General features: G+C 55.2%; 1 protein-coding gene and 1 pseudogene across 1 annotated transcript in view; one reads left to right on the plus strand and one right to left on the minus strand.

Moving 5' to 3' along the window:
* Positions 1-11,669, minus strand: part of mea1 (male-enhanced antigen 1) — a 132,738-nt gene extending 121,069 nt beyond the window's left edge. Inside the window, exon 1 of the mRNA XM_068028238.1 lies at positions 11,345-11,669. Within this exon, the coding sequence (XP_067884339.1) occupies positions 11,345-11,590 (246 nt within the window). The 5' untranslated portion in view covers positions 11,591-11,669. The remainder of the gene's footprint in view (positions 1-11,344) is intronic.
* LOC137353607 (trichohyalin-like) lies at positions 5,020-6,809 on the plus strand (annotated as a pseudogene).
* Positions 11,670-13,078: the final 1,409 nt, after the last annotated feature.

The raw sequence follows: 13,078 nt of genomic DNA on the forward strand, positions 1-13,078 counted from the left end.
GACCTGGCTCAAAAAACGGCAGGACTGGGTAGGTACTCAGGAAAGATAAGGAAGAAAAGAAAGGAGGAGGGGTGGCAGTATTGATTAAGGAGAATATTACAGTGCTGAAGAAAGAGGGAATGTCAAGGACAGAATCTATTTGGCTCGAGTTAAGAAACAATAGAAGTGCCATTATACAACTGGGTTTATTCTCGGCCACCAACTAATGGGAAAGATATAGAAGAGCAAATTAGCAGGGAAATTACAGAGAGGTACAAAAACTATAAAGTAGTTATAATGGGGATTTTAATTATCCTAATATACACTGGAATAGTAATAGTGTAAAGAGCAGAGAGAAGAGCTCTGAAGTGTGTCCAGGAGAATTTTCTTCATTAGTATGTGTCTGGCCCAATAAAGGAAGCTTGCATTGCAGGAACTGGTTCTGGGAATGAGGTGGGTCAAGTGGATGAAGTGTCAGTCGGGAATATTTAGGGGACAGTGCTCATTGTATCATAAGGTTTAGGTTAGCTATGAAAAAGGACAAGAAGCAATCCAGAGTAAATATAATTAATTGGGGGAGGGCCAACTTCAATAGTGTGAGAACAGATCTGACCCAGGTAAAATGGAATCGAATATTAGCAGGTAAAACTGTTAACAGAAGAATGGGCTGACTCTGAAGAGAAGATAGTTCCGCTACAGTCAAGATACATTCCCACAAGGGGGCATGATAGGACAAAAGAATCCACAGCTCCCTGGATGATCGAAACGATAAGGTAAGATGAAGCAGTAAACCATTCCGAGGAGACTGCCACCACCAGCTAGAGATCAGCATCGTTCTGCTTCCTCCATCTGTTCATCCGATCGGGGATCAGTAAACCATTCTCACCTGTCATGGGTCGTTTGTCTTTGCTGCCTATTTAGCTTATGCATCATTATATTTAAACTGTTGCTTCTCAATAAACTCTTTTAATATCACATTATGAGCTTGACCCCCTTCTTTGGGTATCTGTGACTCCCAAACTTAAATTTAGTGTCCCTGGTCCTTGTACCATCAGCTAATGGGAACAGCATTTCTTTGTATACCCTATCTAAACCTGTCATAATCTTGTACACCTCTAATAAATCTTCTCTACTCCAAGCTTCCTCCAACACCAGCTTGTAACTAAAATTCCTCATCCCTGGAACCATTCTGGTAAATCTCCTCTGCACCCTCTCATTTTTCCTAAAGTGTGGTGATCAGAACTGGACCCAATACGCTGGTTGTGGCCTAAACAGAGCTTTATAAATGTTCAGCATAACATCCCTGTTTTTGTACTCAATAACTCTATTTATAAAGCCCATGATCCTATATGCTTTGCTAACTATTCTCTCAATATGTCCTGCCACCTTCAAAGATTGATACACATGCAGCCCCAGGGCCTGTGTCCCTACTAAATATTGTTATAGAGGAGGTATTGGAGATAGCTGCTGGACTGAACATCGAGTTCAATAATTTCAGAGCATGACGGGGCCCCCCCACTTTACTTTTATTTTTAGTTATTTTTTCTTTATTTTTTTTTGTGTTTATTTTATTTTATTTCATCTTAGTTTGTTCAGTTTGCTTACCCGCTGTTTTTTTCATGTTTGTACTTGCGGCTGTTCAATTTTCAGTCTGTTAACACCCTATCTGTACTAATGCTTTGCCTTTCAACACACCATTAACATATAATTTGCCTTTGCTCCATGACCTTCTGGTCAGCTATTCTGTGACCTTGTCCTATCTACATCTTCTCCTTTGTTATCCCTTGCCCCACCCCTGCTTTACTTGCTTATAACCTTTCACATTTCTAATATTTGCCAGTTCTGAAGAAGGGTCACTGACCTGAAACGTTAACTCTGCTTCTCTCTCCACAGATGCTGCCAGACCTGCTGAGTACTTCCAGCATTTCTTGTTTTTATTTCAGATTTCCAGCATCTGCAGTATTTTGCTTTTATTATTTGAGGTATTAGATAGGCTGGCTGTACTTAAAGTTAAGTCACCAGGACTGGATGAGATGCATTCAAGGATACTGAGGGAAGTAAGTACGAACATATGAATTAGGAGCAGGAGTAGGCCACTTGGTCCCTTCGAGCCTGCTCCACCATTCAATAAGTTCATGGCTGAACTGATTACTTCACATTCCCACCTACCCCCGATAACCTTCCACCCCCTTGCTTATCAAGAATCTATCTACCTCTGCCTTAAAAATATTCTGACTCTGCTTCTAACGCCTTTTGAGGAAAAGAATTCCTAACACTCACAACCCTCAGAGAAAAGTTTCTCCTCATCTCTTTTTTAAATGGGCGACACCGTATTTTTAAACAGTGACCCCTAGTTCTAGATTCTTCCACATCCACCCTGTCAAGACCCCTCAGGATCTTATATGTTTCAATCAGCTCGCCTCCTACTCTTCTAAACTCCAGCAGATACAAGCCGAGCCTGTCCAACCTTTCCTCATAAGATAGCCTGCCCATTCCAGGTATCAGTCTAGTAAACCTTCTTTAAATTGCTTCCAACGCATTTACATCCTAAGGGTGGAAATATGGAGGCACTGGTCATAATCTTCCAATCCTCCTCAGATATAGGGGTGGTGCCAGAGGACTGGAGAATTGCAAATGTTACATAAATAAAAACAAGAAATGCTGGAATCACTCAGCAGGTCTGGCAGCATCTGTGGAAAGAGAAGCAGAGTTAACGTTTCGGGTCAGTGACCCTTCATTGGAACCGATGGGGTCCGAAGATGGGTCACTGATCTGAAACGTTAACTCTGCTTCTCTTTCCACAGATGCTGCCAGACCTGCTGAGTGATTCCAGCATTTCTTGTTTTTATTTCAGATTTCCAGCATCCGCAGTATTTTGCTTTTATGCAAATGTTACACCCTTGTTGAAAAACGTGTGTAAGGATAAACCCAGCAACTACAGGACCAGTCAGTCTAACCTTGATGGTGGGGAAACTTCTAGAAACGTTAATTCAGGACAAAATTGTCACTTGACCGAGCATGGATTAATTAAGGAAAGCCAGCATGGATTTGTTAAGGCCAAATCGTGTTTAACTGACTTGAGTTCTTTGATGAGGTTGCAGAGAAGGTGGATGAGGTGTACATGGACTTCCAAAAGACGTTTGATAAAGTGCCACATAACAGACTTGTCAGCAAAGCTGGATCCCATGGATTAAAACAGACAGTAGCAGCATGGATACAGAATTGGCTGAGTGACAGGAAACAGAGTAGCTGTGAATGGTTGTTTGTCGGACTGGAGGGAGGTATATAGTGGGGTTCCCCAGGGGTTTGCTTTTCTTAATATATATTAATGACCTAAACTTGGGTGTACAGGGCACAATTTCAGAAAGCTTTTGATAAGGTCCCACACAAGAGGTTAGTAAACAAAATTAGAGCACATGGGATTGGGGGGAATATACTGGCATGGATTGAGAACTGCTTAACGGACAGGAAACAGAGAGTAGGAATAAATGGGTCATTTTCAGGTTGGCAGGCTATGACTAGTGTGGTACTAGTGCTTCAGCTCCAACTATTCACAATCTACATCAATGATTTGGATGTGGGAATAATTTAATATTTCCAAGTTTGCAGAATGCACAAAACAAGGTGGAAGTGAGAGTTGCGGAGGATGCAAAGACGCTTCAAGGGGGTTTGGAAATTTGGCAGATGGAATACAATGTGGAGAAATGTGAAGTTATCCACTTCAATAGGAAAAACAGAAATCAAGTATTTCTTAAATGGAGGGGGGCTGGGAAGTGTTGAATTTCATGGGGACTTGGTGTCATTGTTCATGAGTCACTGAAAGCTAACATGCAGGTACAGCAAGCAGTTAAGGCTGCAAATGGTACGTTGGCCTTCATTACAAGGGGATTTAAGTGCAGGAGTAAAGATGTCTTACTGCAATTATATAGAGCCTTTGGTGAGACCACACCTGTAGTATTGTGCACAGTTTTGGTCTCCTTACCTAACAACAAAGGTTCACCAAACTAATTCTTAGGATGGAGGGATTGTCCTATGAGGTCAGTTTAAATCCATGAGGAAAGATTAACTAAACTGGGCCTGTATTCTCGGGGTTTAGAAGAATGAGAGGTGATCTCATTTAAACATATAAAATACTTACAGGGCGCGACAGGATAGATGCAGGAAGGATGGTTCCCCTGGGTGGGCGGAGTCGAGAATCGGGACAGGCTCAGAATAAGGGACAGGCCAGGTAGGACTGAGTTCAGGGGGAATTGGCTGCACTCAAAGGGGGGTGATCACATCCTCCCCCACCACTCCCACTCGCCATTGACCTCACCCTCCCCTCCCACACGGCCCGCCCCCCTCCACTCGCCCGGCGGCACATCCTCGCCCCACCCGGGGCACCTGCCCCGCCCCCCCCACACGCCACCCCCTCGCATCTACCGGAACAGACCACAACATAGAATAAAGACCCGACAAATGAGAGAACTACTAAAGAACGGGACAAACAAACTAGCAATCAAATGACACGAGACGAAACAACAGAGAGGAACCACCGACAATCAAGAGGCGGCAAAAGACTCAAGCAAGACAAAACGAAAGAAGAACAGAGCATATAAGAACAGACAGGAACAAGAGACTATACAGAACAGAAGGAAAAGCGAATCTAAAGAAAAGAAGGAACAAGAGAATATAAAGAACAAGGGAAAAGAAAAAACGGGACAAGAACAAGAAGAAGAGAAAACAGAAAAGCGAGGAAAGAAGAGAAACAGAAACGAGAGGAAGCAGACGAAGAGAAAAAGGGACACACAGAAAGAGCGAAGGAAACGAGAGAGACCAAGGGCAAAGCCACACGAGATCGAAACCCGGTCACAGACCACGAGATGCGCCCAACCAGGGAAAAGCCCAAGGATGCGAAAAAAGGGAAAAAGAAACAGAGATGAGAACACCGACGCAAGGCTGAACGGGCAAGCAAGAGCTGAGAAACAAAGGGAACAAGAAAAACGAGATGACAAAAAGGGAAAAGAAAAGCGATGAGAAAAAAGGGCAAACGCAGAAGCGATGAGCCAACAAGGGACAAGACAAGCGAGATGAGAACGAGGGACAACGAGAAATAACAAGGGAAAGGAGAAGAGGGACACGCCACAAAAAGGGAAAGGAGAAGAGGGACAAAGAACAAAGGGAATCGAGAGAAGAGGGACAAAGAAAAACAGGGAATAGAGAGAAGAGGGCAGAACAGGATAGAGAGGGACAGACAAAGGGACAAGAGAAGAGGAAACCGAACAAGGGACTAGAGAGAAGAGGGAAAAAGAAAAAAAAGGGATAGAGAGAAGACGGGACAAAAGAACAAGGGGCAAAGAGAAGAGAAGAACAAAAGGGAACAAAGAACAAGCAAGAAGCGAAACAAGAAAAAAAGGGAGACAGAACAGAGAGCTGAGACAAAAGGGAAAAGAAAAGAGAGATGAGCAAAAAGGGAAAAGAAAGAGAGATGAGAAAAAGGGAAAAGACAAGAGCAAAACGAACAGAGATCGCAGAAAAAACGGGACAAAAGACCAGAGAGATGAGAACACTGGGAACATGACCCGACGCAAAGAAGGGCAACAAAAGCGAACACGACAAGACGAAACTAAAAAGGGAAAAAGAAAGAAAAAAGGAAAAGCAAAGAGAATCAAAGGGAACACGAGATGAGACCAAAGGGCACGGCAACGCGCTGAGACAAACAGGGAACAAGAAAAGAGGCTGAGAACAAAAGGGACAAGAACAGCGCGATGAGCAAAACAGGACAGCAACGCGAGATGGCACAAGGCAAGAAGAGAGAGAGCCAAAGGGACACAGAAAGAGAGCTGAGACAAACAGGGAACGAACAGAGAGATGAGACAACAAGGGAAAACGACAAGAGAGATGAGAAACCAACGAGCAAAAAAAAAGGACCGCAAAGAGAGGAGAGAAAGAAACGAGAGAAAAAAAGGGAAGAAAGAAAAGAGGAAAAAAGGGAAAGAAAGAAAAGAGAGGAAAAAAAAGGGACAAAAGAAAAGAGAGGAAAAAAGGGCAAAAGAAAAGAGCGGGAAAAAAGGGAAAAAGAAAGAGGGAAAAAAAGGGAAGACAGAACAGAGGACAAACAGGGCAAGACAGACAAGAGAGAACAAAGAAGGGAAGAACAGAACAGAGAGCAAAACAGAAGGGACAAGACAAGAGCGAACAACGACGGGACCAAGAAAGAGAGAAACAGAAAGACAACAAGGGACGCCGCACAGCAGAGCACCACCCAGCTCCGGGCCCCCGCTCAGCACCAGAGAGACAAAAGAAGGGCAAAGACAGAACGCCAACGAAGGGGACAGAAGACAGAGAACGGGACAAGCAAAGGCAAGAGAGAAAAGACGGAACAGAGAAACACGAAGGACAAGAAAAGAGAAAAGACAAGCGAGAAACAGAAGGGCAAAAGAAAAGAGAGAAAAAGAAGGGAGAACGAAAAGAGAGAACAAAGACCAGCAGAGCAACCAGCAAAGCAAGAGACACAGAAACGAGCCAGAAAGAGAACAAGAAGGAAAGAAACAGAGAGGAAAAAGAAGGGAAAAGAAAAGAGAGGAAAGAAGAAGGTAAAGAAAGAGAGAAAAAGAGGAACCGACAAAGAACGGGAGACCAGCAACGCGACGAAGAGAACGAAACAGACAAGAAAAAGAAGGAGAAAGAAAAGAAGGGAAACGGAAAGAACGAGAAAGGGACGCACGCACGAAGCCAGCAAGAGAAAAAGGACAAGCAAAGAGAAGGCAAGACCAGAGCAACGCGGGAACAGAAACACGGCCCCCGTCCCTCTCCAGCTCGAAAAAAAGGGAAAAAGAAACGAGAGATGAGAAAACACGGGAAAAGCAAAGAGGATGAGCCAAAAGGGAACAAGACAAGAGAGATGAGGCAAAAAGACAAAGAGAGATGAGAACAAAAGGGAAAAGAAAAGAGAGTGAGCAAAAGGAAAAGAAGCGATGAGAAAAAAGGGAAAACGAGAAGAGAAAAGCAAAAGAAAGAAGAGAAAGAACAAGAGAGCAACAAGGGAACAAGAAAGAAAGGGACAAGAACAGAGAGAAACAACGGGAGAAAGAAACAAGGGAAACAAGAAAAGCGACCAAGGAAAGCGAGCACCCAAGCCCCCATCCGAGCCCACCAGCCGAGAAGAGAACAGAAGAAAGACGACAGGCAAAGAAAAGAGAGAAAAGGGACAAAGAAAGCGAGAAACAAAAGGGAACAAGAAAAGAGAGAAACAAAGGGCAAAAGCCAGAGAGAGAAAACAAGGGAAAAAGCAAACGAGCGAAACAAGCAGGGAACAAGACACGCGCGAGAAAACGAAGAAGGGAACAGCACAGACGAGCACAAAGACAGGAACCGCAAGAGAACAAAGGAAAGAAGAGCGAAAAACAAGCCGGGCAACTCCCCTCTCCCCCCTCTCCCTCCCCCCCGCCGGGCCACTCCCCCGCCCAGAAGGACAAAAGCCCGGCAAAGACAGGCACCCAGCCACAGCCAGCGTCCCCCTCCTCTCCCCCCTCCCCTCCCTCTCCCCCTACCCCCGCCGGCCCCCTCCAGCCCCTCCCCTCCCTTCCCTCCCCTCCTTCCCCCTCTCCTTCCCCCCTTCCCCGCCCGAACAGCCCGCGACCGATCCCGCCGGACGCCGAAGCGCACAGCCGACCGCCGCCCCTCCACCCCGCCCGGGCACCCTCCCCTCTCCCTCTCCCCCTCCGATCCCGAGGGCCCACAAGAACGCGAGCACAACGCGAGACCAGACAACGACGAGGACCACACTAGCACGAAAGAACAGCGACACTCCCGCCCCCTCCCCGCCCCCCGCCACGCCCCCCTCCTTTCCCCCTCCCCTCTCTCCCCCCTCCCTCTCTCCCCCCCTCCTTTCCCACTCCCCTCTCGCCCTCCCCTCCTTCCCCCTCCCCTCCTCTCCCCTCCTTTCCCCCTCCCCTCTCTCCCCTCCTTTCCCCCTCCCCTCCCTCTCCCCTCCTTTCCCCCTCTCATCTCCCCCCTTTCCCCCTCCCCTGTCTCATCTCCCCCCCTTTCCCCCTCCCCTCTCTCATCTCCCCCCTTTCCCCGCCCTCTCTCATCTCCCCCCCTTTCCCCCTCCCCGTCTCATCTCCCCCCTTTCCCCCTCCCCTCTCATCTCCCCCCCTTTCCCCCTCCCCTCTCTCATCTCCCCCCCTTTCCCCCTCTCCTCTCTCATCTCCCCCCTTTCCCCTCTCCTCTCTCATCTCCCCCCTTTCCCCCTCTCTCTCATCTCCCCCCTTTCCCCCTCTCCTCTCTCATCTCCCCCTTTCCCCCTCCCCTCTCTCATCTCCCCCTTTCCCCCTCCCCTCTCCTTTCCCCCTCCCTCTCTTCCCCCCCCTTTCCCCTCCCCTCTCTCCCCCCCTTCCCCCTCCCCTCTCTCCCCCCCTTTCCCCTCCCCTCTCTCCCCCCCTTTCCCCCTCCCCTCTCTCCCCCCCTCCCCTCTCTCCCCCCCTCCCCTCTCTCCCCCACTTTCCCTCCCTCCCTCTCCCCCCTCCTTTCCCCCTCCCCTCTCTCCCCCCTTTCCCTCCCTCCCCCCTCCTTTCCCCCTCCCCTCTCTCCCCCCTTCCCTCCCTCCCCCCTCCTTTCCCCTCCCCTCTCCCCCCTCCCCTCTCTCCCCCCACTTTCCTCCCTCCCCTCTCCCCCCTCCTTTCCCCTCCCCTCTCTCCCCCCCTCCTCTCTCTCCCCCCCCTTTCCCCCTCCCTTTCCCCTTCCCCTCTCTCCCCCCACTTTCCCTCCCTCCCCTCTCTCCCCCCCTCCTTTCCCCCTCCCCTCTCTCCCCCCTCCTTTCCCCCTCCCCTCTCTCCCCCCCTCCTTTCCCCCTCCCCTCTCTCCCCCCTATCCCTCTCTCCCCCCCTCCCTCTCCCCCCTCCTTTCCCCTCCCTCTCCCCCTCCCTCTCCCCCCTCCTTTCCCCCTCCCCTCCCTCTCCCCCTCCCCTCCTTTCCCCCTCCCCTCCCTCTCCCCCTCCACTCCCCCCTCCTTTCCCCCCTTCTTCTCTCCCTCCCCTCCCTCTCCCCCTCCCCTCCCCTCCCTCTCCCCCCTCCCCTCCCTCTCCCCCTCCCCTCCCTCTCCCCTCCTTTCCCCTCCCCTCCCTCTCCCCCTCCCCTCCGTCTCCCCTCCCTCTTCCCCCTCCCCTCCCTCTCCCCTCCCCTCCCTCTCCCCTCCTTTCCCCCTCCCCTCCCTCTTCCTCTCCCCTCCCTCTCCCCTCCTTTCCCCCTCCCTCCCTCTTCCTCCTCCCCTCCCTCTCCCCCTCCCTCTCCCCCTCCCCCCTCCCTCTCCCCCTCCCCTCCCTCTCCTCCTCCCCTCCCTCTCCTCCTCCCCTCCCTCTCCCCCCTCCCCTCCCTCTCCCCCCTCCCCTCCCTCTCCCCCTCCCTCCCCCTCCCCCCTCCTTTCCCCCTCCCCCCTCCTTTCCCCCTCCCCTCCCTCTCCCCCCTCCCCTCCTCCTCCCCTCCCTCTCCCCCCTCCTTTCCCCCTCCCCTCCTCCTCCCCTCCCTCTCCCCCCTCCTTTCCCCCTCCCCTCCCCCTCCCCTCCCTCTCCCCCCTCCTTTCCTCCTCCCCTCCCTCTCCCCCCTCCTTTCCCCCTCCCCTCCCTCTCCCCCCTCCCCTCCCTCTCCCCCCTCCTTTCCTCCTCCTTTCCCCCTCCCCTCCCTCTCCTCCTCCCCTCCCTCTCCCCCCTCCTTTCCCCCTCCCCTCCCTCTCCCCCCTCCCCTCCCTCTCCCCCCTCCTCTCCCTCTCCCCCTCCTCCTTTCCTCCTCCTTTCCCCCTCCCCTCCCTCTCCTCCTCCCTCCCTCTCCTCCTCCCCTCCCTCTCCCCCCTCCTTTCCCCCTCCCCTCCCTCTCCCCCCTCCCTCCCTCTCCCCCCCCTCTCCCCCCTCCCCTCCCTCTCCCTCCCTCTCCCCCTTCTTTCCCCCTCCCTCCCTCTCCCCCTCCTTTCCTCCTCCCCTCCCTCTCCCCCCTCCCCTCCTCCTCCCCTCCCTCTCCCCGCTCCTTTCCCCCTCCCCTCCTCCTCCCCTCCCCTCGAGGGGACATAGCTTTAAGTTGAGGGGTGAAAGATATAGGACAGATGTCAGAGGTAGTTTCTTTACACAGAGAGTAGTAGGGGCGTGGAACGCCCTGCCTGCAACAGTAGTAGACTCGCCAACTTTAAGGGCATTTAAGTGGTCATTGGATAGACATATGGATGAAAATGGAATAGTGTAGGTCAGATGATCGGCGCAACATCGAGGGCCGAAGGGCCTGTACTGCGCTGGAATATTCTAATTCTAAAAAAAAAAAATTTCCCCCTCCCCTCCCTCTCCCCCCTCCCTCTCCCCTCCCTCTTCCCTCTCCCCCTCCCTCCTCCTCCCCTCCTCTCCCCTCCTCCTCCCCTCCCTCTCCCCCTCCCCTCCTTTCCCCTCCCTCCTTTCCCCCTCCCCTCCTCCTCCCCTCCCTCTCCCCCTCCCCTCCTCCTCCCCTCCCCTCCCTCTCCCCCTCCTTTCCCCCTCCCCTCCTCCTCCCCTCCCTCTCCCCACTCCCTACCTCCTCCCCTCCCTCTCCCCACTCCCCTCCTCCTCCCCTCCCCTCCCTCTCCCCACTCCCCACTCCCTACCTCCTCCCCTCCTCTCCCCTCCTCCTCCCCTCCCCCCCTCCTCCCCTCCCTCTCCCCCCTCCTTTCCCCCTCCCCTCCTCTCCCCCCTCCTCTCCCCCTCCCCTCCCTCTCCCACTCCCCTCCTCCTCCCCTCCCCTCCCTCTCCCCACTCCCTACCTCCTCCCCTCCCTCTCCCTCCTCCTACCTCCTCCCCTCCCTCTCCCCCCTCCTCCCCTCCCCCCCTCCCCCCCTCCTCCCTCCCTCTCCCCCCTCCTTTCCCCTCCCTCTCCCCCTCCTTTCCCCTCCCTCTCCCCCCTCCTTTCCCTCCCTCTCCCCCCTCCTTTCCCCTCCCCTCCTCTCCCCCCCTCCCCTCCCTCTCCCCTCCCCCTCCTCTCCCCCCCTCCCCTCCCTCTCCCCACTCCCCTCCCTCTCCCCACTCCCTACCTCCTCCCCTCCCTCTCCCCCCCTCCTCCCCTCCCCCCTCCTCCCCTCCTCCCCTCCCCCCCTCCTCCCCTCCCTCTCCCCCCTCCTTTCCCCCTCCCCTCCCTCCCCTCCCTCCTTTCCCCCTCCCCTCCCTCTCCCCCCTCCCCTCCCTCCCCTCCCTCCTTTCCCCCTCCCCTCCCTCTCCCCCCTCCCCTCCCTCTCCCCCCTCCTTTCCCCCTCCCCTCCCTCTCCCCCCTCCTTTCCCCCTCCTCCTCCCCTCCCTCTCCCCCTCCCCTCCCTCCTCTCCCCTCTCCCCTCCCCCTCCCCTCCTCCTCCCTCTCCCTCCGGACCCAGGTTAATCACCTGCAGCCGCTCCCCGATGTCTTGTTCCGCGGCTCCATTATCGCTCTGCCCCTGGCCCGGCTCCTGATTCAGGGGCAGGTATTGATAACCAGGTCCGCCGCCAGGCCCAGGTCCTGGGTCCCCGCTGCCCCCGGCCTCCTCCTCCTCCTCCTCACTACTCCACAGAGCCGCTCCCGGGCCCACCTCCGGCTGTGGAGGCGGCGGCTGCTCATCCTCCGGATCGGGCAACACTCGCTCGGGACTCATCCTGAACCAAATCCGTCACTCAGGCCCCGGCTTCACCATGACAACGGCCACTTCCAGCCCCGCCACCACATCCGGTCAACAAGGTCAGGCCGGAGGCAAGAGCGGCCACTGCTGCCCCCTGGCGATGGAGGAGTGACAGCGGCCACTGCTGCCCCCTGGCGGTGGAGGAGAGGAGTGACAGCGGCCACTGCTGCCCCCTGGCGGTGGAGGAGTGACAGCGGCCACTGCTGCCCCCTGGCGGTGGAGGAGTGACAGCGGCCAATGCTGCCCCCTGGCGGTGGAGGAGTGACAGCGGCCACTGCTGCCCCCTGGCGGTGGAGGAATGACAGCGGCCAATGCTGCCCCCTGGCGGTGGAGGAGTGACAGCGGCCACTGCTGCCCCCTGGCGATGGAGGAGTGACAGCGGCCACTGCTGCCCCCTGGCGGTGGAGGAGTGACAGCAGCCAATGCTGCCCCCTGGCGGTGGAGGAGTGACAGCGGCCACTGCTGCCCCCTGGCGGTGGAGGAATGACAGCGGCCAATGCTGCCCCCTGGCGGTGGAGGAGTGACAGCGGCCACTGCTGCCCCCTGGCGGTGGAGGAGTGACAGCGGCCACTGCTGCCCCCTGGCGATGGAGGAGTGACAGCGGCCACTGCTGCCCCCTGGCGGTGGAGGAGTGACAGCGGCCACTGCTGCCCCCTGGCGGTGGAGGAGTGACAGCGGCCAATGCTGCCCCTGGCGGTGGAGGAATGACAGCGGCCAATGCTGCCCCCTGGCGATGGAGGAGTGACAGCGGCCAATGCTGCCCCCTGGCGATGGAGGAGTGACAGCGGCCACTGCTGCCCCCTGGCGGTGGAGGAGAGGAGTGACAGCGGCCACTGCTGCCCCCTGGCGGTGGAGGAGTGACAGCGGCCACTGCCCCCTGGCGGTGGAGGAGTGACAGCGGCCACTGTCCCCTGGCGGTGGAGGGTGACAGCGGCCACTGCTGCCCCCTGGCGGTGGAGGAGAGGAGTGACAGCGGCCACTGCTGCCCCCTGGCGATGGAGGAGTGACAGCGGCCACTGCTGCCCCCTGGCGGTGGAGGAGAGGAGTGACAGCGGCCACTGCTGCCCCCTGGCGGTGGAGGAGTGACAGCGGCCACTGCCCCATGGCGGTGGAGGATTGACAGCGGCCACTGTCCCCTGGCGGTGGAGGGGTGACAGCGGCCACTGCCCCCTAGCGATGGAGGAGTGACAGCGAGTGCTGCCCCCTGGCGGTGGAGGAGAGGAGTGACAGCGGCCACTGCTGCCCCCTGGCGATGGAGGAGAGGAGTGACAGCGGCCACTGCCCCCTGGCGGTGGAGGAGTGACAGCGGCCAATGCTGCCCCCTGGCGATGGAGGAGTGACAGCGGCCAATGCTGCCCCCTGGCGATGGAGGAGTGACAGCGGCCACTGCTGCCCCCTGGCGGTGGAGGAGAGGAGTGACAGCGGCCACTGCTGCCCCCTGGCGGTGGAGGAGTGACAGCGGCC

Source organism: Heterodontus francisci, chromosome 3, assembly GCF_036365525.1.
Source record: "Heterodontus francisci isolate sHetFra1 chromosome 3, sHetFra1.hap1, whole genome shotgun sequence".
In the NCBI taxonomy this organism is placed as follows: Eukaryota; Metazoa; Chordata; class Chondrichthyes; order Heterodontiformes; family Heterodontidae; genus Heterodontus; species Heterodontus francisci.